The sequence below is a fragment of the Anastrepha ludens genome, chromosome 5 (genome assembly GCF_028408465.1).
Source record: "Anastrepha ludens isolate Willacy chromosome 5, idAnaLude1.1, whole genome shotgun sequence".
Lineage (NCBI taxonomy): Eukaryota > Metazoa > Arthropoda > Insecta > Diptera > Tephritidae > Anastrepha > Anastrepha ludens.
The window spans coordinates 99,154,115-99,181,673 of NC_071501.1; the positions used below are offsets into that span (position 1 = coordinate 99,154,115).

The 27,559-nt window shown below is 35.3% G+C and overlaps 1 protein-coding gene across 1 annotated transcript in view; it reads left to right on the forward strand.

Moving 5' to 3' along the window:
* LOC128864820 (neural-cadherin-like) overlaps positions 1-27,559 on the forward strand; it is a 154,428-nt gene that overhangs the window by 14,059 nt on the left and 112,810 nt on the right. The window contains exons 2-4 of the mRNA XM_054104576.1: positions 2,307-2,465; positions 2,534-2,719; positions 22,608-23,058. Of these exons, the coding sequence (XP_053960551.1) occupies positions 2,307-2,465; positions 2,534-2,719; positions 22,608-23,058 (796 nt within the window). The remainder of the gene's footprint in view (positions 1-2,306; positions 2,466-2,533; positions 2,720-22,607; positions 23,059-27,559) is intronic.

Genomic DNA, 27,559 nt, shown 5'->3' on the forward strand with positions numbered 1-27,559 from the left:
GTCTAAATGGCAAGAAAGTATCGCCATTTTTAATTACAAAAGGTAAAAAAGCCAGATTCCACGTGTTACAGGAATTTATGTCATAAAAAGTGAAAAAGCCTGCTGCACCCAAGCAGTTATAAAAAAGTGGGTTGGTTTTATGGTGCCACCACTGTTGAGGGGTCAGAATAGGCCTGTGTGCCCAGTACCCACCGCGCTAAAGACATGAAAAAACTTTCTTGCCGAGAGAAAGATTAATCAAATAATGATTCCGGCAGGAATGACTGGTTACCTCCAGGCACTTGACATTGCAATAAACAAGCCATTCAAGGATCATTTGCGGATGGAAATCAATGAATATATTGAAAACAAAATGGTGGTTAATCATCGAGGTAATATTGTGAAACCAGGCTTACAAGAAGTTGTGAATTGGGTAAAAAGTAATGGGACAAAAAAACTGATAGTGATGTTTCCAATACACTACGAATAGGCTACTGAGACAAGAAGTATTCATTTAACGAAAGCTAATATATATCGCAAGACATGAAAGATTCGGACCAATGATTCAACAGGAAATGGATTTGGATGAAAATCAAAATATAATTCAGATTTTTAGTTATGAAGATGTTCCAGAAGAAGATGGCATGACTGTAATTGAATGAATTTAAAATTCTGTATTCTATGTAAAATAATTATTAAATAAAAATATATAAAGATACTGTATTATTATTATTTTTTTTTACATACAAAAGGTGCAAATTTATTAAAAATTTTTTTATGGACTTCAAAACTTTCTGTGCAAAAAAAAGTTTCCCCTAAAAGTTTTTAATGATTTTTGCTAGAAGTTCTTGGTGAGACATATCTCATTACGTATTAATTGCATAAGGCCACAGACTATTTGAGTTTGTGTCAACTATCAAGCAAAATAAGAAATATCAGCTGTGACAGTTAGCAGACGACATTTTTTTCTTTTTTCTTCTGGCTCTGTACGAGGGTCGTCTGACCATGTCAGAGCGATGTCAATACTGGCGCAAATCGGAGTTATGTTAGTTAGTTAGTAGCATCTCTTGGAAGAACACGCATTAAGTTTCACCCAGATCGGTCTGTTTCTTTGTGTTTGGCAATCGTCGGGTGATTTTCAAAAAATGGACGAAAAAGAGTTTTGTGTGAAGGATTTCACGCCTAAACTGTTGTGGTCGCAAAATTAATAGAAATAGGGTTCCAACTCATATCACTTCCCCCCTACTCTACAGACTCAGTTCGCTCAAATCCCACGGCCTAGTATTTGTTCCCCAATTTGAAGAAGTTGCAGGTGGGGAAACTATTTTATTTAAATGAGGAAGTGATTGCAGAAAAAATGACTATTTATCAGACTTCGGCAAATCCTATTTTACGGAAGAGATCAAAAAACCAGAATAGCGTTGGATGAAGTCTATAAACCTAAAAGGAGACTATATAGAAAAATAAGAAAGTAGTTTTTATTTTTACACGGCCTTTTTCAACGACCCCGTAGAGAATAAGTTAGATTGTGGGACGTTTAAATAAGCAATTTTCCAATTTGACAGAGAGTTCATAGGCTCTAAAAATGAAAAAAAAAAATGAAAATGAGAAAATTCGATATATTCTTCTTCGGTGCAGACAATTGAAAAAAATTGTATAATTTATGGGCTCATCACAATACTGAATGCCGCAGGAGAGCGCTTATTCCAACAACTGCATGTTGATAGGTCAATCCTTGAATATATTGATAAAATCATGGCAAACGGTAAGTTGGACTGCATAATTCGAACTATGAGTATGTTAATTTCTTAGTCGAAATGAAATGAAAAAAAGCCAAGAACTTTTTACTTCACCCAAAATATATATTAATATAGAAGACCTTTTGCCATCCGCAATTCCTTATTACTTCCATTCATACATTCATACAGACATTTTCCAGTTACGAAATTTAATCCAGACACTTGGCAGGTTTTATTTGCCATACGAATACAATGAAATTAGCTTAAGTTGAGCTCAATTACAATTCAATAGCTGTCCGGCAAACATTCAGACAATCAGCCCATGGTTTAGTCACAGCTGGTGCATGGAACAAAAGCCGCAATAACAATTAGCAAATTACTTTATGAACGAAACGAAGCGATTGCCTTACGACAATGCCTGCGCGCATCTTTCCGTCTTCACTTGCGAACCAGCCACTTGGCTGCCAGCGATTTGGTTACCTTTAGGACTTCCTTTGCTGGCGCTGCTATGCTTATGCACCGCTGCCTCAACTCTATACCAACTTTGTCTGCAACTTTTCGCACTATTTTATTCTCGCTCGTCATCAGCACCTGCTCAATACGGCAACTATTCAACTGGTCAATGGTTCGCACGTCGCCATTTGTCTGCGCTGAGCCGTAATTTGACACCATCTAAAGTGAATATCTTTATTATCAGCAAGTCAGCCAGCCAGCCAGCCAGCCAGCCAGCCGCCCGCCAACTAGCCAGTCAGTCAGAGAACACAGTTATGGCAAGAATGGTACAAAAAGTTATATTTGACCGTAACATTAACCAGGTGCGCACTCATACGCACACATTGACATTGCCGGTACAGGTAGCGTTTGGTGGTACTTAGGTAAATCGCTATGTGGCATATCTCGCTTAGCGCGCATGGCAGTGGCAGCTATAGACGATTATGGGGCTAGCAACTTAGCTACCACAGCAGCCATGTCAATGTTGCCACATCACTCGTTCCACTATTGTAAATAGTACTTCAAGAGGCACACACACATACACTCTCATATGCCCCTATATGCGCTTATGCTGTGGCTCATGCGTTTTATGATAATCTCTGGCGCACAAGCACCAACCGCTTTAAGTGGCGCCCCACTCTTTCGTACAAACATATATTTCCCATCTGTTTTTTTCTCTTTTCTACTAACCGCGTTTTGCATTTCATTTCAGTTCACCTGTGTGTGTGTGTGTGCGTTTTATGAACTGTGGGCTACCGCCATCGCCGTCGCGTACTCATCTTGTCCACCTGCGGCTACGACCTGGTGTTTGTCACGCCTTGCCACACCTGTGCTGGCTGAGCTTTAGCGACTGCACCGCTTTAGTTGGTGGCAAGTCAGTGACTTATGGCAATGATGTTGCACGTTCGCTTGCCACCACCGCTGTACTGCATAACATTATATGTAGTTAGTTGGAATTTTATTTTATGTAAGCGTTTTATTTTTGTGCGTTTGTTTTTTTCTTCTTGTGGCCTCATTTTGTGGAATTTCTCGGTTGACAAATTTTTATGGTCACTGCGTGTTAGCGTTGGTCGGGTCTAAAAAGGTGAAGTTTAGTGTGGTTTAACGCATCGTACCAAAAAAAAAGCGCTAAAGTGCGCGCACATTTTTTCCTAAAAATTCTTTCTTGACAAGTGTAATAACAATTTAATTTTATAGCAATTGGTGTAAGTGCTTGGGTGTAAGTGGGAATGTGCAATTATTATAAAAATTTGAAATCATTTGTTAGAAAGGGCATACCATACACTAATATATTGTCTGCATAAAAAATACTAAAAATTACTCCCTATGGAAATATTTATTACAATGGAAAACTTTACATTTCGTAATGAATATTGAAAATCGAACTAAAATATGAGAATTATTATATTTTGAATGGAGCATTTTTTCATTTTTTCTTTTCTCCATTACATCACAATTTTTCTTTCGGACCTTTTTTTCTTGGGACCTTGAAGTTTTACAAAGACTAAAGAAGTGTTCTTCAAGAAATCAACTTTTTTTTGTACAAACACAGCCATGGACAGGTAAATAGCACATACTTCTGCTCAAATATGAACGAGACGTTATCAATAAAACGGTCCGCGGATGACATATGGCAAAAATAAATTTTTTGTTTTTTGGTAGGACTGTTATAAGCTTACATGGCAAATTTCAGCGTGATATGTCACATAGTTTGTTTTCTGTGCTACTGTAAACAAGACAAGTGTGTTCGTGTGTGTTCTTCGAATTTAACGATGGAAAGTCAAGTTGAACAAAGAATTTGTTTGAAATTTTGTTATTCCAACAAAATTTCGGCTTCAGACGCCTTAAAAATGTTGCAGACAACCTATAGGGACTCTGCTCTATCGCGTGCACGTGTTTTCCAGTGGTAAAAATCGTTCAAAGAGGGCCGTACATCGGTTGAAAACTTGACTCATGAACGTCGTCCAGCAACATCAGTAAACGACGAAAACATCGGAAAAGTAATGGAAATTGTGCTTCAAAATCGCACAAATCGCAAAATCGGTTAATGCTGATTATTATTTAGACGTTTTAAAGCGTTTGCACGAGAACATTCGTCTTAAAAGGAAGGAATTGTGGGACAACAAGTCATGGTTCTTGCATCACGATAATGCATCAGCTCACACATCACGTCTTGTTCGCGATTATTTGAACAAAAATAATGTTAATATCGTTCCGCAAGCACCGTATTCGCCTGATATGGCTCCATGTGACTTTTTCCTGTTTCCCAAGCTCAAGTTGCCGCTCTGTGGAAAACATTTTGAGACAATTGAAGTCATAAAAGAGAATTCGAAGAACACACTCGAGCTTGACTTGTTTACAGTAGCACAGAAAACAAACTATGTGACATATCACGCTGAAATTTGCCATGTAAGCTTATAACAGTCCTACCAAAAAACAAAAAATTTATTTTTGCCATATGTCATCCGCGGACCGTTTTATTGATAACGTCTCGTTCATATTTGAGCAGAAGGTATGTGAAACTTATTTGTTAAGTTAAGTTTTTAGTACGAACTCTGCTTTGATCAAATAAATTTGTTTGTTTACGTATTACCGTTATTAAGTTTTTTCGATGAAATTTTTCGCGTTCTATTTTATTTATGCTTATTACTGTTTTGAAGTGGACACAAAAATAGCGCATTTCAACTTGAGCAGCGGAGAGTAGAACTTTAATATTGTTTCAGCAATTTTTAGTATAATTTTTTGTTTCTTAAATAAAATTTTAAAGTAAATACTAATCAAAGCAGGTGTCCAGAAAGCTTGAAGGAAGGCGATTAACGAAGCCCAGCTGTTTGGCCACATAAGCAGAAAAAAAACCACTACTCTCAAAAAGACATATCAAACACCGACTTGCCTTTGCAAAAGCGCACAAAGACAAATCTATTCAGTTTTGGAAAAACGTACTTTGGACCGACGAAACCAAAATAAATAGGATGGGACCAGATGAAAAAACTATTTTACGTCGTCCAAAAAATCAAGCGATAAATCCTAGGTTCACAAAAAAGACGATTAAACACGGCGGCGGAAGCATCATGATTTGGGGAGCTTTGTCTTGGCATGGTGTTTGGCCGATTGTTTGCGTGCTGGATAAAATGGATAGATTTCAGTATCTGGATATACTCCAGAATAAAATGAGGCCATTTGTGTTTGAGTTGGTGCTATTAAATTGGGCATTTATGCAGGACAATGATCCAAAGCATACTGCAAAGACAGTGAAGCAATGGCTCAGAAGATAAAAAATTAATGGACTGGATTGGCCGGCGCAGAGCCCTGATCTCAATCCAAGAGCAAATTTGTGGAATAACGTTAAGGTCAAAATCGCTAACAAAAACATTGATGATTTATGAGCCACAGCTCAGGAGGTACTCGATTCCAAACGAAAGATGCTACATGCATGGAGCGACGGCTTGAAGAAGTAATCAAAAACAGTGGATATAGTACAAAATACTAATCCGGTAAAACAATATTATTACTTAACTATCTGATTTGTTTACTATTTTTGCTTTTATTTGGAATTGTTTAGGATGTGCTATTCATGTGTCCAGGAGGTTTCGTGAGTTATCAACGTTCTTGTAAATTAAATCGGAAATGAAATCATTTTTCAACATTTTTTTGTGTTAATGTGGAAGTAAATAAGTTTTTTTACTTTTATGTTGCTTTTTTCCCAATATCAGTTCGTTACTAATAAAATTAAATAACTTCTGTTTCTTTTTCTAATTAAAATTATTTTTTTTTTCGTTTTGAAAAATAACATATATTAATATTTTTATTAAAAATATTTTTTAACTAAAAATAACTTTTTGTTAAATAAAAATATATTTTCTATGCAAATATATATGTGCTCACAGTATACATCATATTCATATTTTTTGCCCGTGTCAATTCGTTACTAAATTTTAACAATTAGTTAAAAAAATATTTTATTTTTTATAACTTAAAAATATTTAATTTTTATAACTTAAAAATATTTCATTTTGTATAACTTAAAAATATGTAAGGTTTTAAGAAAACATACTTTTTTTTATTTCTTGAACTAAAACTATTATTTTTTTTGTTAAATACATCTTTTATATGTTTAAGGTTTTCAATAGAAATAAATGCACGTCCAAAGGTTTTATTTTCATCTTACTTTTTTTAAATAAAAACAATTTTTTTTAATATCGTCGTTTATATACATTTTTTTTGTTACAAATATTTTTTGAAGATCAAAATACTTTTATTCAATTTTTTCGGGTTTTTTTAATTTTTTTATTTTTATTACAAACATTTAACTATATATAGGTATACAATGTTTGTTGGCACTACAACTAGTTTAAGGGAAACTAACAAGCAGTATGATTTTAACAATTATGTGGGGTTTTTATGAAGAGAATTTTAAAATCTCTTCTTTACATTAACTACCGATAAGATCATGTGGTTTTTTTCGCTGGAGTCGTCGGGTTAGGCCTGCGGTGTTGAGAAGTTTGCTGGCTTCCTCGTTAATGTGCCTCTGGAGCCTCATAGAGTGGGCTTCTGCTTGTATTTTAATAACTTCAGCGACCGTAGGAATGCAGAGGTCACGATGAATATCTGCAGTGCGAACGTACCAAGGTGCGTTGACAATATTTTTGATAATTTTATTTTGAAATCGTTGAATTATGTTAATATTACTTTGACTGGATATCATTGCTTAGTCAGTACTTGTAGAACCCGCAATACATCCACCGTGGGTCGTTCCCAACTCGATGATTTTGAACAATCTATCCAAACATTTAAAAGATTCCACTAATACAAACGAATACAACCAGATTTTTCTCGAAACCATTTCCCCATTAAAGAAAGATTGGGAGATCATTTTTACCGACGGATCAAAAACCGACACCTGCACATCGTTTGCAGTGACAAACGCAGAAGGTGTTACCATCTGTGCCGGAATTTTGCCACGATTCACTTCAATATTTACAGCTGAAGCAGCTGCGTTACTTGAAGCAGTAATCTTTGCCTCCCAGAAATGTAGCAAGCACTTAATTTGCACCGATAGCAAATCCGCAATCGAAGCTATCTTAAACCCCACAAATGACACCCCGATGATAACAAAAATCCGCAATATAATTTCAATACACACAGGTGCAATCAAAATTATGTGGATTCCTGGGCACTCTGGGATAAATGGTAACGAAAAAGCTGACAAGAGAGCGAAAGAGGCGAATAAGGAACCTCTACACACATTTAACTATATCACTTGCAATGACATAAAGATACTAGCGAAAGAACTTGCCGCAGATAACGCAGCAACTAAATGGAAAACTTATCAGCATCCTTATAAAAACTTTAACCCCTTTGGGGGGAAAAATACCTACCCTCCATCTGCACTATGTCACCAAACAAAAACCTTTACTCGACTGAGAATCGGTCACACACTCATGACACATGCCCACTTGCTCAGCGGTTCACCGAAGCCTACATGCCCTTTTTGTGGCTCCAATGAATTTACTACACTTCACCTGATAGATGCTTGTCCTTCCCTACAAAATATCAGAACAACCTTTTTCTCAAGCATCAAACCATCGGAACTTCTCAAACAGACAACGGTATGCAATTTAAATAAGATTTGTGATTATGTATCTAGATGTAAGTTAAGGCTATAAGACACGCTGTCATTTTTTATTATACTAATAGCCGAAGGCCATAGTAGCCAGTGCTTTAGCTCTTTAAGTGGAATAGTTATTTATAATTGTTACTCTTTTAATAAATAAAAAAAAAAATAAAAAATACTTTGACTGGCACAGCCCCAAATTTGAGCGCCATAAGACCACACGGGTTTGATAATTTGATTGTATATCATTATTTTGTTATATATGGAGAGTTTTGAATTCCGTCCAATGAGCCAGTTCATTTTTAATATTTTCAAATTAAGTTCGCTTCGTTTTATTTTTATATGCTCCTTCCAACGTAGCTTAGCATCGAGGGTTATACCAAGATATTTGGCAGTATTTGCGTATGGAATTGGAGCGCCTAGTAGCATTATTGGGTGATTTTAATTAAAAATAAATTTCTTATAATTTTTTTATCTAATAGCCTTCTACGGAAACGGATGTATGTTAACAGCTTGTATTCTCATTTTCTTAATTAAAGATATTCTAATTATTTAAATTAAAAATAATTTTTGCTTTTTATATTTTTGAATACCGGTGCTAAAAAACGAATATTTTTTCTTATCAAACATTTCTTTCCAATTAAAAGTATGTCTCTTTTTCTTATTAAAAATATGTTTTTTTTAATTAAAAATTTTTTAATTCAAAATAGCTCTAGTATTAAAAATTTTGATTATTTTTTTATTAAATATGTTGTTGTTGTTGATGTTGAAGTGGTTGAGTATTTCCACTGAAATAATCCTAATTAGTGACCAGCACCGTTTTACTACCACTGTCCTCGTGTGATGATGTCGGTTTTTTTTATATTTTTTTTGCTTTTTGTTTCCAAGTCAGATCCATTTAGTGAGGTCCAAGTATAGGAGCAAATTTTTTATCTCGATGTCTGAGATCTCATTAATTTGCTGTAAGAAAGGCTTACCGAAAGAGCGAAGTCGTGCCCTAGCTAGCCCTGGATATTCACATAAGTAGTGGAAAAGGCTTTCCTTCACCCCTTCCGCTTGACAGCTTCTGCAGATGGGATTGAAACGTAGGTTGACTCTGGCTGCATGATCCCCTACTTTCCAACGACCTGTTAGGGTTGCTGGTTGGGTTGGTTTAAGTGGTGATTCTTCCAGAATCCAACTAGCGTTTCCGCACCTTTTTGTTGCCACATCCCCGTTACCAAAAGTAAGGGTTGCAGTGATGCGTGAAATGTTTGCTTGAGAACATCCTAACAGATGATTCGTCCTTTGGATTTTGTACGACGGCCATGTGTTGTTTGTTGTAATACATGTAGTTAGTTGTCTTCATCTTCTTTCGGCTAAAGCATGATAGTGTGAAGCAATGGATGCTTTTATTGTGTTCAGACTGCCACCGCCTCTGCTATGTCTAGTGTCGAACCTTTTCTTGCTAGCTCATACGCTATCTCATTACACCGTATGTTCCTATGACCGGTAACCCATATCAGAGTAATTCCAAGCCATTGATTAAGTAATTCTAGTTCCTCTCTACACTGTAAGACTAGTTTGGATGAAATGGTGTTGGAGTCTAAGGCCTTGAAAGCTGCTTGACTGTCTGAAAAGATAGCTACTCTTGCACTAACTTCCTTGTAGAGTTTCAGTGATTTACATGCTTCTCTGAACACTTAAAATTCTGCCTGGAACACACTGGCATAATGAGGAAAACGAATTGACTGAGATAGGTTGAATGGCTCCGAATTGAAGTCACTTCCCACACAACAGTTCATCTTAGAACCGTCGGTATAGATTTCGATATCATATCTTCTAATCACCTTCCCTTTGCTCCATTCGACTATCGGTGGAAAACGTACCGTAAAGTGTTTCTTGAAGTTAAGGTCGGGGACTGTGTAGTTTGATCTGTTTTTGAGCAGCGAGGGTCCCTGTAGGAGGATCTTACTGTAACCGTACGTCCTTGCTGTCCAGCTTCCCATATCTCTGAGTCTCACCACGCTGCAAGTAGCGATTGTTTTATATGTACATAAATCGAATGGCAGTAGATGAGTTAGTGCATTGAGCGCTTCAGTAGGACTGGTGCTAAGCGCTGCTGTAGTTAAGATACACGCTGTTCTTTGTATAGGTATACCTTGTTCAGCTTAGTTTGGTTGTATTTCTTTGCTGTTGCGAGCCACCAAACTAGTGCCGCATATGTTAATATATTGGGCTTACAATAGCTGTGTAGGACAAATTGGTTAGTTTTGGTTGGAGAACCCATTTTTTCCCCAACATTCTCTTACACGTGTAAAGTGTTAAATATATGTTCTTTAAAAATATTTGTGTTAATATATTTTTCGTTACAGATATTTTTAATTAAAAATATGTTATTTTTTAAATTTTTTATACATTTTTCTATAGAAGCATATGTATATTCACTGCTTGTATTTTCCTTTTCAAACAGCAGAGCTCATGTTTTTTTTTTATTAAAAATACTTTTCTTAATATTTTTTTATATAGTTGCTGAGGAAATAATAAATATATTATTTGATTAAAAATGTTTTTTCTTTAAAATCAAAAATATTTCTTTTTTAAATACGTATATTTTAATTAAGTACAACTCTTTTCAAAAAATTCGTATAATTTTCATAGATTTTCAATATGAATATATTTTCAGTGCTTGTATTTACCTGTAAAAGTAAAAAGTATGTTTTTTTTTAACAAAATTATATTTTATTAAAAAAATTATATAATTTCATGTTAGTATTGTTTATTATAAGTACAGTTTTTTTATTAAAAACATTTGTTTTTATAAAAAAGACTTATTTGTTCTTTAATTAAAACCATTCTTTTTAATTTTTTTAAATCAAAAAAAACTTTTTTTAATAAAAATGCTTATATATTTTTTTTTTCTTAAAGATTATTCATAAGAATTTTTTTAAATTAAAAATACCTTTGTTTCAAAAATTCTTATTCTGGCGGAGGAAAGGACCAAACAATTTTTTTTGTTTTTTTGATTAACCCATAAATTTCTTCTATAGCAAAAAAGAAATTAGTGATCTGCATTATTATTTATTTTTATTTAGTACTTACACACTTCCGTAAGCGTGGTATGAAATTAATTTAATATTCTCTATTAAGTTTGCTTTTTGTCCAAAACAAATGAACTCCTTTTTAAAGCAACTCTGATAAATTAAAATATAACCTCGGGGTTTTGTTTATATTTCGTATCATTTTTATGCAACAAATTTGCGGGGTAGCAGCAAGAAAAATGAAAAATGTTTTTGTTTTTTTTGGACCTTGAGCCAGGCAACAAATTACTTAAAACTGACAAAATAAAGCTTACGTAGGTACTCACCAAAATTTACTATATGCAGAATTTTAAATTTCATTTTGCTAAGTATTTCATATAAAAGTTTAACACTTTCTCAAGTAAAACTCGCTTTTCTGACGTGGAGCAACCACAAATGCGACAGCAAAAAAATGTATTCCTTATATAAATCGAGCGCACCGAAACAAAAACCAACTGCTGCGAATACTCGTGTATTTTAATCCATCATAACTCCACTTCCGTTATACATAGAAACTTTACACAGACTCCTTTGACTAAGCTGACTTTTCTTCAAAAATATTGTCGACCCTAATGTACATGTACGCTAATTCGAGTATCTTTAGCCGCAGTAAAGTCTCAAATCTATTCTTTGTTTACAGCTACATATTTCTCCCCTGGACTTTGCTTGTGTAGCATACGAGTATTCTTTCATTCTTAAAATGTCAACAAAACAAAAGCATATCTACCTTAATTTTTGACCCCAACACACGTTCACGTTTATTACATCTCACGAGGATGACGAAGACGTGCCGTGCCACTTTAGTAGCGCCATTGCTTTTTGTTTGAATAGCACTCAAATGAAGCACTGCAATGCTGTTTTGCGAGCGTAAGGTGCCGAGCGCTTTTAATATTCAACCAAAGCCAAATCCGACAGTCTAACAATAGAACCATTCACACCACCACCACCACCCACAATTCCCCTACCACTCAGCACACAACACACTCTCACTTACATTTACAACACAACAGCTGCTACTTCTCACACCTCGTCACGGATTCGCAGAACCAAAACAACTTCATCATCGCCATCTTTGTCGAAGCGCTGAAGTAGTCCTTGAAAAAATCTTATTGTTTGCACTCAGCACAGCCATGCAATTTGCACGACGCAACTCCAGTCATTTCGCCACTCAACGGGGACAGTTATGAGCGATGTGGTTTGAGCATGTGCACTCATTCTCATCTCTGTGCGTTAGCTCTTGGCTTTGGTCCATCAGACAATAGCAGTCTAAGCATTTTGTGGGGATAAATGCAGTGAGTGCTGGGATTTAGCTATGTCTGACACACATACGCACAAGTACATAGTTGAGCATAAATAAACATCAACGATGGAGCAATGGAACAACACCAAAAATAATAGCGCCTTTTAGAAGCAGAAAAAAAAAATAACAATAGCAATCAGAAATGTTTGTGGCACTTCCTGTTTTGCTGTTCTGTACTTCACTTCTTATAAAATTTGCGAGTGTATGTGCTGTGTGTACAAGTATTTGTATTCGTATTAGATATGTACTCCGCCCCTGTCAATTATGAAAATGTTGCCCTTCCAGTTGCCAACGCACACTCCTTTGCATTTGCCATTTGTTTGCGTTTTGTTCCTTTGCGTTCCCTTTGTATGTGTGTTTGTGGTTATTGTGTCTAAGTTCATTGTGAAGGGTGGTAGTGAGTTGACGATTATTTAATCCATTTTCTTTCATTAACTTTTGGTAAGAGATCGGCGTGAACGGATATTAGAAAACTTGCTGAGTATTCAGTGAATTAAGTGAGCTCATGGCTCGGCAGAGGACAACTTACGAATATTATTTTTTTGCAATAAGGCTGGGATATTATCTTAATATAAATAACTGAAATACATACACATCTTAGGACTTTAGAAGGGCAATTCTTCTGTAATCAGAAGCAAAAATTTATTGAAAATGAGTTGGCAGCTCTATTCAAAAATAATTTCAAACTAAAGATTTCGAAGATATCTCTCTTCTGATAGTCATATACATATGATATTTTCAAGGGTCATACAAAATAATTGTAATTTTTTATTGAAATCTAAGTGGCACCTTTGTTCCAAAATAATCACTTACTAAAGATTTAAGGACTTTCTTTCCTCTGATAGCAACTTTATGATATTTTCAAGGGTGATAAAAATTATGTGTGTTTTTATGTTGAAAATTATTTGGCAACTCTATTCAAAAATAATTCTTAATTAAATATATTTAAAAAAAAATCTTTCGTCTGATAGTCATATTATGATATTTCCTAAGGCAATAAAAAATAAGTCTAATATTATATTGAAAATTAGATGGCAACTCTATTCAAATACCCATCCTTAGTAAATATTTTAGAACTTCCTTTCTCCTAATAACGACTTACGATATTTTCAAGAGTGATAAAAAACAAGTTTTATTTTATATTGAAAATAGATGGCAACTATATTAAAAAATAATTCCTAACTAAAGATTTCAAGACTTTCTTTCCTCTGATAGCAACATTGTAATATTTTTAAAGGTGATCAAAAATAATTGTAATTTTGTATAGAAAATCAGGTGGCAACTCTATTCCAAAATAATTAATTATTTTATAATTGAAGATTTCAAAACTTATTTTCTTCTGATAGCAACTTTGTGATGTTTCCAAGGGTAATAAAAATTAAGTGTATTTTTATATTGAAAATTAGTTGGCAACCCTATTCAAAAATAGTTCTTAATTAAATATTTCAAAAATAATCTTTCGTCTGATAGTCATATTATGCTATTTTCAAGTATGATAAAAATTAAATGTGATTTTAAATTGAAAATTATTTGGCGACCCTATTCAAAAATAGTTTTTAATTAAATATTTAATGAAAATCTATCATCTGATAGTCATATTACGATATTTTCAAGGGCAATAAAAAATATGTGTAAATTTATATTGAAAATCAGGTGGCAGCTCTATTCAAAAATAACTCTTAGAGGTTTCAAAACTTTTCTTCCTCTGATAGCAACATTGTGATATTTTCAAGGGTGTTAAAAAATAAATGTAATTTCATACCTAAAATAAGGCGGCAACTCTGTTCAAAATTAGTATTTTTCTTGAGTTTTTAAAATAAAATATATTTTAAAAAACTTTGAGAAGGAAATTATAGTTTTCCTTAAAAAGTTTTGGAAATACCTTTGGTGGTTTAAAAAAACCTGAAATTGTTTTCTTACAGTTCTTCATAAAAGTGTAGTGCTTTAATTTAAAGTTATTTTATCTAAGAAAATTTTGTTAATTTGAAGTAAAATATATTCACTTTTTTTTTAATTCAATATGAGAAAATATATTTTCTTCAGAAACTCTTTGGAAAAAATTTTTTTTCTTAACAAATTTCGGTGCAAAATATTTTTTTGTTTGCTTTTTGTGATTCTTTTTTTTTTTTAATCGTTTCTCGGTTTTTTTTCTCCTTTTTTCAATACTAGATTAGGCTATGATTAGCAATAACTGCAAGTTTCATAATGAGATGTTTTTTCGGAAACTATTTTTTTAAGTAAACAACACACAATTTTTATAATAGTGTAAGAACCGAAGATATTATATTCTCATCAAAACTTATACCATACTTTTCAATATTTAATTCGTATGAAAATTAAGAAATTTTATTTAGAATATATATATATTTTATTTCAGTTCACTTCTTGCTAAACATAAGCCTATAAAAAAATAAGGTTTTTGAGAGATTTACATACAATATAAAAAATTACTTGAATCGCTTGACTTGAAGTCGCGCATCAGTAAAATACGTCATAATATATGTTAGTATATTCTGAATGTCGTAGTCTCACTGATAAGTGAGCAATAAAAACTTAGAGATAGAAAATTCTTTGTCGAGAAAACAACTCAACATTTTCCTCAAAGAACTTAAAAATTAAGCATTAGCTTTGAAGTAACCTCACGAAAAATGCATGCATTCACGCAAACTTGGAGTAAAGGATATCCTGCCCATTCAAGGAAGCAACACCGACTTGTTTGTTGAAAGCATTAATCCTTTTCTTTATCCGTTTGTTTTGATATCTGTTCTGCAGTAGCAGTAAGAATTTGTGGAGGAACAAATAACAAAAGTAAAAAATTATCAAGCCTCTGAAAGGCGCATGAAACTTTCTCCAGCTGGCAGGCGAGCATTTGCACATATTTCTTGTAGAAAAGATTGGGATTAACTAAGCGCTAGAGTGGGTGGAGGGAATGAAAATTAGGAGAAGATAGAGATGGCTTTGCTAAAAATAAGGAAAAAAGAAAATACGAAATCCTGCTACGTTGCCGTGAATAAGACGACATATAGATAGGCAGATCAGGCGACAGGCAGCTGGCAAAGAAATAAACAAACGAATTGAAGGAGGAGTTTCCAAAAAGAATGAGACATACAGATAGGCAAAAAGAAAGACAGACAGACAGACAGACACAGGGACAGACATTTAGACAAGCTGTCAAGTGCAGCAAATGAGCGCAAGGCACAACAGGAAAAAGTCACCATTGTGTTGGCGTGTTGGCAGGCAGTATTAAGATGTGGCAGCAGCAAAAGTAGCAATGGCAGCGGCGTCAAAGCCGTAGAAAATGGCAGCCGGAAGCGCGCAAAGGCAGTGAAGCTAAATGCCACAAAGGCTGACAAGCATACATCCGTTCTTATGCACTCGCATTTTTTGCATTTATGAATGGATATTCATGTCGTTATTCAGACAACCAACTAGGCAGCCAGCCAGCCAACCATCCAAACAGCCAGCGAGACAGTCAGTCAGTACGTTAACTAGTAAATGAGAACGCGATGCGGAAATCCTGGCTGCAATGCAGTGCGTTGCTAAATTTTCATATTCATTGTAAATTTTGCATACTTTGCTTGCCTTGCCTTCCTTGCTGTTCCTCTACGTACTTGTGCGCGTGAATGTAGCGGAAGACAAAGCAGTGAGCGCAATATTAAAATGCAAACAACATAGTTTGGAATTCCTCCGCGAACTTTCTGATGATGCTGCTGCTATTTCTTCCTACAACTGTAATTTTCTTCATTTGTTTGCATTTACTTCGAAATTCAATTCTATTCAAATTTACTCATGGCACAGTGACTGCTTTTGAGCCAAGGCAAACGCTGCGGGCGTAGTGTTACCAATAATTAACTGTTGCAACAGACATAATTTTCTTTGTTGGCAGGCAAAGAGTACTTTCTTGGCTCCCATGTATGTATGTATGTATGTGTGTATGTATGTGTGATGTTGCTGGCAACTAGAGTGTGGGGTGAGACATTCAGTATGCTGTCGCTTTGTTAATTGCGAGTGCACACGCTGGCAGCACCTGTAAGCGCAAACTAATTGCAAATGTCGTGCAACTGCTTGGCCGCAGGACATCCGACTGTTGTCAAAAGCTTGTTGCTTGCAACGCTTTGCACTTAGCTATGAATCATTCCATTGTTATGTAGCGCAACGCGAGGAAAAGAGAGATTGCTTAAACAAAGCTATGCCTTTAAATTGGAAAGTAAGAATTTAGGTGCATAAATAAAAATGAAAAATATAAAAACCAGGTGTAAAATAATTTTTTTTTTATTTTTAGTAAATTTCTTAAGCAATTATAAAACCGTGCGAAATTGAAAGTTATCGAAGAAAATTTGTATATGCACCTAAACCATAGGTTCTATGTAGTAATGCTGCACTCTGAGTTTTCCATTTTCTCAAAAATTAAACTTTTGAAGTCCTTAAAACTTTCGGAATATTAAAATTGGGGAAAAAATAGTTTTAAATGCTTATGAAAAAAATAGTTTTAAATGCTTATGTTCACTCCACGATATTAATATGTATGTCAAACGAAAGAGAATGTATTCGGAAAATAAATTTTCTTTTTGTTTGTTTTTCTCCAGGACAAATAAAGTATAATAATGTCCTTTGAAAAATTCTTCTGAAATGTCCTTGAAATTTTATAACGAATTAGTTTGAAAAAAAGTTAAAGGCATATGCATGTAGTAATAGATACCTCAATTGCGCTTTTCACCTTTCAACAAAAACGTAAAAAAAATATTTTAACTTTCCTCCCGAAAAATAAATAAAGTCTACCCTGAGATTTTTTTGGAGACCTCTATTTTTTTGTATTGATTTTGGAGGAACGTAGAGCAATTATTAAGATCTGAAAATGACACTTCAAAAAACTATTTTTTTTATATTTTTTTTTTAATAAATAATTGGGAAATTTTAAAGATATTTAATAATAAATTTTTCACATGCATATGAAATTTCTCCTGGATCATAAATAAATTGATTTTTGTCGCACGGTATAATACAAAAGTTAAATGAAAAGTTAAAAAATAAGTGTAAAAAAATTTATAAAATTTTATACGGAAAATTAGGCGGCAACACTATTCAAAAATAATTCTTAATCAAATTTTCTTTCACCTGACAGCAACGCTGTGATATTTGCAAGGGCGATAGAAAATAAGTTTAATTTTGTATTTGAAATTAGGTGGCAACTCTATTCAAAAATAATTCTTTACTAAGATTTCAAAACTTCCTTTCTTCTTATTTGTGTTATTTTCAAGGGAGATAAAAAATAAGCGTAATTATATATCTAAAATTAGGTGGCAACACTATTCAAAACAAATCCTTTTTTATGATTTCAAAACTCTATTCCTTCTGATGGCTACATCGTGCTATTTTCAAGGGTAATACAAATAAGTTTAATTTCAAGCTGAAAATAAGGTGGCAACTCTATTCAAAATTAATATTTTTCATAAGTTTTTAAAAGAAAATACCTTTAAAAAGGCTTTGAGAAAGAAATTTTAGGTGTTCCTATTTTTTAATATTTTTCTCAAAATAAATAATTCGGAAAGTTTAAGAATATTTAAGAATAAACATTTCACGTGCATATGAAATCTCTCGTGGATAACAAAAAAAGTTAGTTTTACTCGCACAATGTAATGCAAAAGTTAAAGGAAAATTCTTTTTTGAAACAAAAAATATGTATACACATACAGCTATGTGCAAAATAATAGGGACAATGGTGTGCCATATAGAAATTTCAAGCGAGGGAAAGTAAAACTGGAGAAATATTTGCGAGTATATTTGTGGCATAAAAACTTTGGGAGAGCTTATAAATATTAAAAATATTGTTTTTCATTACTGCATCATAAATTAATAATAAAGTGAACAACGGGCGTTGTGCATAGAAAGTAAGACTTAAGTCAGGCTGATTAGTCTGAGTATATCTCGTTCACGATGTTCGCCTGGAACTTGATCTCAAAGGCAAATTTCGAGCTCACAGTAGTAAATGTTCAAAATCGATTTATAAAACTTGCATGCATAGGAAACGAAAGCTTCAACTCAGTCTCCTTTATCTGATTAGCTCTTGCTCACGGTAGTAAGCTTGATTTCAAAGGCAAAGTTTGAGATCACAGAAACAAATGTCCGAAAGTGATTTAGAAATTTTTATGCTTAATAACAATAGCACTAAGAATGGCAATAACAAGATTTGTTTCTTAATCCTATAAATAACTTTTATATGTTAATTATTTTTGATAATTTTATTATTACCAAATCTTTTGCTTTCCTGAGTAAAATTTCAAAAAATTTTTAGTATGTTGTGCTTCCCTTTTTAGCTTACCTCAGCGCCTCAGCGATTTTCAGTTATTCACTCTAATATACCAACTTGAAGTATACTTTCAGACAAAGTGAATTAATTTTCTAATCTCTGCACATAAAAAATAAAACCACAAATTACAAAAATTTATTTGCCTTAATAGAGAATTCCTCCAAAAGAATTTTGTTTTTCCTCTCTAAGTTTCCAAAAAATACATAAATGCATAAAGCTGCCCCAACCTCTCACCACCTGAACGGATTTTATACTTTCCTTTTATTTTTTTCATGACACACATATTCGTTCTTCTTTCCTATCATGACTAAACCTTTTATCAATACTTTTTCCCCAAATCGCTTTCATATTTCAATCCCTTTGTTATTTTTTTCTCCGCATTTTTTCCTTGCTCCCTTTAGTTTATTTGCCTTTCTATTTGGTTTCCTCCCGGTTTGTTCCATTTACGTTAGCACTTCAATTTAACTCCGACCGCTTAATTTCTCTTCAACCAGTCGCAAACGCAAATTGGTGTACTGCAACTATGTGCAAACTGCTAGGAATGCCACTAATACCGCACTGGTTAGCGTCTAGTGAATTTAGAATCATGACTAGTTTGCGTTACTTCTCTTTCATAAAAGCAGCTGTTGAATTTTTTTGCTATTTTTTCGGTTTTGACACCGTTTGAAGACTGATAACGCCATTAGCGACATGGGTAGTGAAGTAATTCGAAATTGGAAAAATCTTCCCAAACCATAAATTTGTTTCACTGGTTCAGTTTTACTCCACAGGGTTAATGTGACACTACTTGTTTCTGTGCGTGTTTTGGTATTCTTCATTCGTACGCATAAACAACTTTATTTGAGTGGTGTTGCAACCCAGTAAGCAGTAGTGAGTGCGGCATTGAAAATAGGTTGGTAGGCGAAGTAAACAAGATTTTCGCTGAACGCTGAAATAATGTTAGCTCTAAAAATCGCAGTAATTGAGGCTTGAGATTGGACAGAAAATACTTCGTTTTTCAAGAATTTTCAAGCTTATTTATAAATAATGTTCAACCAACTCACTAATTCATACCCTAGCAGGAAATCTTTAATAAAAGATAAAATGCCAAATAATTTTTTTAGATAACTAGACAGGTCTACAATATCAATCATAATTTAGGAATTGCGGTTAAAACATCGCTGCGTGCTTATAATAAAGTTGTCGATCACCGCTAGCTTCGTTTTTGTATAAAAAAGTGAAGTCCAAGATGTTTGAATGTTAACCTCGTGAGACTGCAAATCTGGAGTAGATGCTTAGGTGATGTTATATACTCATCCTCCATACTGCTATGGTCGTAGTTTTAGACTATTTATCAAAGTTCCATCAAGACACTCAATTAAACTAGTTATCAATAACAATTACACTAGAAAAAACCCAAGGACCGAACCTATCAATTTCTTTGTAAAATTGGAAATTTTGTATTGTCTTTCTTAGAATTTAACCAAGTGATTTTATAGCTCAGATTTATTGCCTAAAACATTTGTTACTACTGAGTTATTTCCTTCAATAGCTCTCTTTATAGTCTCCGTTCCATGTACATTTTAGTCCCGTTCAGCAGTAGTCCCACACTCTCGTTGCACGGAAAAACCACCTCAAAAACGATGCCCGACCTAACCACTTCATCGGCCAGACATTTTCCTGCTATAGCCTGTTTTTTTGATGTTGCTCTTTTCTGTGTGAGCCGAAGCCATGGTGTGAAACTTAAACCCAACTATACCCAGCCTCATGTCCGACAGTAGATCATCCCGGAACTTCTCCATTAAGTAGTACGTCGGGAGGCCATTGTGAGTGTATAATTACTAAATCCCCTGTTATTGGCATTCTGTCCAAGCCCGATTTTTTTCATTACATTGTGTTAACGAGCTCATTATATTTTCGACCACTGTACATGTCTTTTTCCAGGTTTCTTCGTTTTCGCACATATGTGGAATAAGATTTGACAACATTATGTTTTCACCAAACACTCTTTCAAGCATATGTCGCTAATTACTGAACCATGGTGATGGAAAAAGGATATGTCTCACCGTTTCGTGTTTTTGGGGACACTGAAACACACTGTTGACTGTAGTGGGCAGGCAGCCTGAAGTGAAGTTGAGCGTAGAGTTTTTTGCAGAACACATTTTGAGCAAACTTTCTATTCATATCTGAACCAACTGCGAAGAGGTTTCCTGTTTTCTGTGCGACTATATTATAAAAATCGACTGTGGTAGCCGAATGGGTTGATACGTAATTACGATTCGGAAGTTCTCAGGTTTAAATCCCGTGCATGAAACAACAAACGATAGAAAAAGTTTTTTCCCGAGCGTATTACTCTATGAAAAGTCTCCTCATAAAATCACAAAACAAAAAATTGTTTTGAAAATTTTTAACGAGTTACGCATAATATTCGCTACGTTTGTATGCATGCTTTTCTTTCGCCATGAAGAGGCTGTCTCACCATGTTAATAGCGAAGCTTCAGCTCTCACTGATCGGAATGAGTGGAAAGAAAGATTGAAAAAGCCTGATCAGCAGCTGATTACCTGATGCAGCAGCCAACTATTCTGCAAGAAGTGTGCAGGGCATCATAACTCATTTGTACAACGCAAAATCCTAAACAAATTCTTCGCCAGTTACTTACATTAACTAGTTACAATGCAAAAAATATATTAAAAAAATAAAAATTTCATTCGCCCAGCACACCTCTGTACACCTCAAAGAACTTATGGGGGTATAAATTGAAGAAAACGCAACCAAATTTGTTTTCCGCGCTTTCTTATAGGAGCAACACTCCCTCCGAGAGTCTCCCAACGCGTAAGGCTCAATAAATTATGAAATCCTGATACCGAAACCCATGAAATATGAAATGTGTATAATATCCTTAACAAATTTGCTTACTGGGTTATTACTGCTTATATTTCGGTTTTGTTTTTGGTGTACAAGTTATTGGTAAAATTTTTAAAAGGATACACTTCCTACCGACATGATTGGATTTTTCCGGTATATAGACTCGGCTGTTGTTTACTAACAAATGCGGATAGTGAGAATGTATGCTTCACTGCAAACACAGACACATACACCGACACAAAATAGAATGTTTACAGTAGTCGAGTGTATGTTTTTGCGTAAATTGAACGTGTCTGATTGGCTAGCGGAAAAGCTTTTATTGATTTTTTTGTGCCTTTGTTTACGACGTTCACTTTCAACAAGCGCGGAAGGTGTTGCGGTACATATGTAGATAATACAAGCATACACACTCATACATATGTAGATACATACATCTCCGCATATTTGAATGTACATATGTACGCTTTATCGGTTTGTTTGCTTGTTCCTGCGCATTCAATGGAGTATTTGCACACATAGAAGTTTTACTGTTTCTGAAGCCAACAGCTCCTGTATTCGATATTTATTGCTATTTTTCTAATTCATTGCATTTTAATGGCTTAAGTGAAATTGAATAGTTCTCAGATCGTTTGGCGAAACTCTATATGCTCCTTTGAGTGTGTGTATCCCCCTTGTCGAGTTCATAGAATAGGGATACTCAAATGAATCGATACATGAAAGTCGAGTGCGCACTTCAGGGCACATATTTTCTTCTTCATACATAAGTATGTATGTATGTATGTGTGTATGTATGTATGTATGTATGTATGTAGTTGTGTGCATGTATTCGAGGTGTGTGTAATGCGAGTAAGTGTGCCTAGCGAGTAAGCATACATATACGGCTTCAAGAATTGCAACAAAGTTAGCTTAACAAAGGATTGTAATCCTCTTTCGCTTTCATGTGCAAATGCAGTAAATTAATTTTATCTGAATGCTGATGTTAAGGTACGAGTATAAGCAGTAAATTAGAAATAAATTAAAATAAGTAATTAGTTTTTGTTATTATTGCTTTGTGTCGCCTGAATTTATTTGTAAATGAAGAATTTGCTGAGTGGAAGATAATAGAAACATCCCGAAGTGAGTGAAATATTTTCATCTATTCTCGCTCACTAAGTAAATTTGCTATTCTTGAGTGATTCTGTTGTGTATATTTTATTTTTCACCTATTTTTCCATTTTTCCATTAGCCGTACTTCAAAACTAATATTTGAAAATTTTCTTTCTTCACTTCCAGCCGACCTCAAATACACTGACAATCAACGCGTCATCATCCATGTCAAGGATGTGAACGATGAACCGCCTTATTTCATCAATCGCCCACTGCCCATGCAAGCCGTAGTCCAACTAAATGCTCCGCCCAATACACCCGTGTTTACATTGCAAGCACGTGATCCCGATACCGATCACAATATTCACTATTTCATAGTGAGAGATCGTACAGGTGGTCGCTTCGAGGTAGACGAACGTTCTGGCGTGGTACGCACACGTGGCACCGATCTTTTCCAATTGGACATGGAATATGTTTTATATGTCAAAGCTGAGGATCAAAATGGCAAAGTAGATGATCGTCGCTTCCAGAGCACACCCGAAGAGCGTTTATCGATTGTGGGTGGCAAGCGTGCACCGCAATTCTATATGCCCAGCTATGAGGCGGAGATACCGGAGAATCAGAAAAAGGATTCAGAGTAAGTGTGAAAAGATTAAAAGAAATATTAATACTTATACAGGGTGGCTGATGAATTTTGCTACATTAAGAAACTCAAATAACTTTTTCTTTAGTGTATGGAATTCATTTATTTTTTTTTTTCAAGTTGAAGGTCATTAAATTTTATTAAATGTAATAGGACTATGAATAAGTTCGTGCGGTTTTTTTTCGAAATTTGAAACTTTATTGACGTAAAATGGTTACAAATTTAATATTCAAAATATTGTCCATCGCTTACTACTACTTTTTCCCATCTTTCTGGCAATTCACGGATTCCCTTTGTGAAAAATTCGGTCGGTTTTGCCGCAATCCACGAATCGATCCATTTTTTGACTTCATCGTAATTACGGAAGTGCTGGTCAGCCAGGCCATGTTGCATCGATCGGAAGAGATAGTAATCGGATGGCGCAAGGTCTGGACTATACGGCGGGTGGGGTAGGACATCCCATTTGAGCGTTTCTAAGTATGTTTTGACCACTTGTGCAACATGTGGCCGAGCATTGTCATGTTGCAAAATAACTTTGTCGTGTCTATCGGCGTATTGCGGCCGTTTTTCTCGCAGTGCTCGGCTCAAACGCATCAATTGTCGTCGGTAGACATCCCCCGTAATCGTTTCATTCGGTTTCAGTAGCTCATAATACACAACACCCAGCTGGTCCCACCAGATACACAGCATAACCTTCAGGCCATGAATATTCTGCGCCGACGTCGATGTTGAAGCATGGCCAGGGTATCCATACGTTGCCCGACGTTTTGGATTGTCGTAATGGACCCACTTTTCATCGCCAGTCACAATTCGATGCAAAAAACCCTTTCTTTTGTGCCGTTGAAGCAGTTGTTCGCATGCCATAAAACGGCGTTCAACGTCTCTTGGCTTCAATTCATACGGCACCCAATGGCCTACCTTTCGGATCATTCCCATGGCTTTTAAACGTTTGGAAATGGTTGATTGATCAACTCCCAAAGTTTTTGCAACCTCTTCTTGCGTTTGAGCCGGATCTTGATCGAGCAATTCCTCCAATTCGGTATCCATGAACTTTGGCGGCGCACCCTCGCGTTCTTCGTCTTCCAAGCCAAAATCACCACTTTTAAAGCGTGCAAACCACTTCTGGCACGTTCGCTCAGATAGAGCATGCTCACCATAAACTTCCACCAAGATACGATGACTTTCGGCTGCTATTAAAATAATGAAGAAGAATTCCCCGCAAAAACACATTATTTGGCACGAAATTCGACATTTTCAAGTGTGGTAAAAATATTGTTGTTTACGCTTCAAATAAAAAACTTATACTGACGTTTGTGCCTTACGACAGTAGCTCTCCAATGAATGTTTGGAAATGTGGATCGATGGAATAATAATCAAGTTACGCCATCTGTTGTAAAACCGCACGAACTTATAAATAGACCTATTAGCTTAACTAGTTTTAAAAATAATTGAATTTAAATGCCCCCCATGCTCGTTGACACAAGTTCGGCATCTTAGTAAAAAGTTGTTCATTGCTGCTTTGAGAGTGGCGACAGGAATAGCCGCAATTGTTGCCCGAATGGATTGTTTTAGTTCATCCAAATTTGTTGGCTTTGTTTTATAAACTTCTTGTTTACATAAACCCCACAAGAAAAAGTCAGGTGCAGTAAGGTCAGGCGACCTGGGGGGCCAACGAAATTCGGAGTTTCTTGAAATCAGTTTATTGGGAAATTTTCGTCGCAACTCTGTCATAACAGTCTGGGCTATGTGAGACTTTGCCCCATCTTGTTGAAACCACACAGAGTTGAAAGGAATTCTCTTTCGGCGTAGTTCTGGATAGAAAAATTCTTTCAGCATTTTCAAATAACGGTCTCCAGTAACCGTAACGGTGTGACCATTTTCTTCAAAAAAATAAGGCCCGACAATACAGCGTGAAGAAACCGCACAACACACTGTCACGCGAAGAGGATGCAATTCCGTCTCGTGGAGTATCTGTGGGTTAGAAGTACTCCATATTCGACAATTTTGTTTGTTCACATTGCCGTTTAAATCGAAATGGGCCTCATCAGACATGAAAAGGCAGTTTAACATGTTTTGGTCTTCTTCCACCATTTGCAGGATCTTCTGGCAAAATTCCAAGCGAATCGGCAAGTCTGCTGCATTGAGTTTGTTAACCATTTGAATTTTGTAGGGAAATAAGTCTAAATCTTTGTGCATTATTGTTTGCAAAGACTGTCGGCTGACACCAAGTTGAGCAGATAAGCTTCTTGTTGAAACCCTTGGATTGCTTTGTATAGCTGCAGCTACAGCAGCGATCGTTTCCTCCGTCCGAACTGGTGGGTTTCGATGATAAGGCCTTCTTGCGACTGTTCCTTGCTCAGCAAAATTATTCACCAGTCTCATTATGGTCCATCTGCTCGGGGGATCGCCGCCAAACATCCGCCTGTACTCTCTCTGTACCAAAACTACGGACTCCAGTGCGTGATAGCGGCGGACTATCCAAATTCTTGTTTGCGTGTCCCAGTTATCCATTTTAATAAATTTTAAAGATCAATCTGCAAATTAAAACAAAAATGGAACAGATAACTTAAAAAGAAAAAAAGTTATTCAATTTTTTTTTGGTAGCGGCTTTCATCAGCCACCCTGTATAAGTATATATGTATGTTTTTTATAAGAACACAGCACACATTTTCTGCAAAAGTGGCGCAACTTAAAATTTATGAATGAAAAATAATATCGTTCAAATGACTGCCACGACTGGCTTTACAGTAGGCAATTCGATCAACCCCAATGAATGGCAACTCGATTTCGTGTTTTAAAGCACCAATGTCCCTAACGGCTCCCCACAAAAAATAGCCCAACGGGCTTAAATCAATTCTATATCCGAATTTCGGCTGATTATTCGGTTTTCAAAAACGGTAGCCAAAAGTTCGAGTGTAACTTTGGCAGTGTGCCAAGTTGCACTGTCCTGGTGAAACCAAATGTCGTCCATGTCATCCTCTTCAATTTTTGGAAACAACTCGTTGAGCATGTCACGGTAACGCTCGCCATTGACTGTAACCGGGGAAGAAGAAGAATACTCACCACTTTGGAAATAGATTTTCAATATTTCCCAATTTTGTTCAAGCGTATAGCGTCCCATTTAGTAAATGTCAAACCTTTAAGTAAATTAATTGACTTGTCATTTGTGTTTCCATTCTCAAAAAAATAGGTGGTTCAAAAAGCAAACGCTATATGGCCCACCCTGTAGAAGACTACGTACTCTAGACTATAGCAGAATACTAGGCTTCTAAATCTGTATAGAGACGACTTACGCACTCTCTAAATACCATAAAGGGAACTGTACTCTTTGTTATCAGCTAAAAAAACTAGGAAACTATTTTGAAACAAGCGTCTGTAGTTTTTGCGAACTGGAAGATGAGACCTTCAGTGCTCATCTTCTGCAAACTTGCATCTCTACGAAGACGAAGACTTTCTCCTCTGGGTGGTGTAACTCTAAATCCCTGGTTCATATGAAACAGAAAGCCTGAGAAAGTGCTCAAATTCCTTAGAAGTTTTCAAACACAAGCTCGCAGTCGAGCACAATACACCACCAGAGGTGGCAGTCCACTATGGCCCAATGAAAACAGTCAGAAAATATACTCGGTTTTCGTTATAAATATTTACCAATATAATCGTGTTTTATTCCTACTGGCTATGAGGCAATGTGTTGAAATTTTCTTTTTACGCCTTCTAGTAAATAAAAATTTTAATTTCATTCTCATTTGAAAGACTAATTTTATATTCGAAAAAGGATACTAGAGACAGCTTATTCAGAACTCGAATATAACTGAATACGATGGTGATAATATTTTTTTCCTAATGATCTTATTACTATAGGATTTTTTAATAGGTGCGCTTAAACTTTTTTCCGATAGGGAGGGCGAACGACGCAATATTTTTTATTTTTCGCTTGTCATTTGTAAACTTCATTAGTATATATTTCACCATGGAACGTTACACACTTGAGCAACTATTGCAAATCGTGCAAATTTTTTATGAAAATAATCGTTCTGTTGCTGCTACTTTAAGAGCATTACGGCCATTTTACGGTCCATTTAATAAGCCGTCCCGTTTTGGGGTTATGTGAAGTCATTGGTCTACAGTAACAAGCCGGCGACGATTTGTGAGGTCAGAGCCAATATTGAACGCGAAATTGCTGCAATTTCGGCCGATTTATGCAAAAGAGTGGTCGAAAATTGGGTTCAACGATTGGACTTCGTAAAACGTGCACGCGGTGGTCATACAAAAGAAATCGAATTTCATACTTAAATATATATGTTCAAACTCGATAATAAAAAAAAAATTAGTTAAAAAAGTCAAACCGTTTGTGTTTTATTCAAAAAAGTTCAAAAGTTGAAGCGCTCTTACTGAAAAACCCTATATATGCCTGAAATACATATTTAATATGAAATATAGCTATGGACAGAGAAATAGCGCACTTGCCCAGAATAACATTTTTTTTCCTTGCTCACTC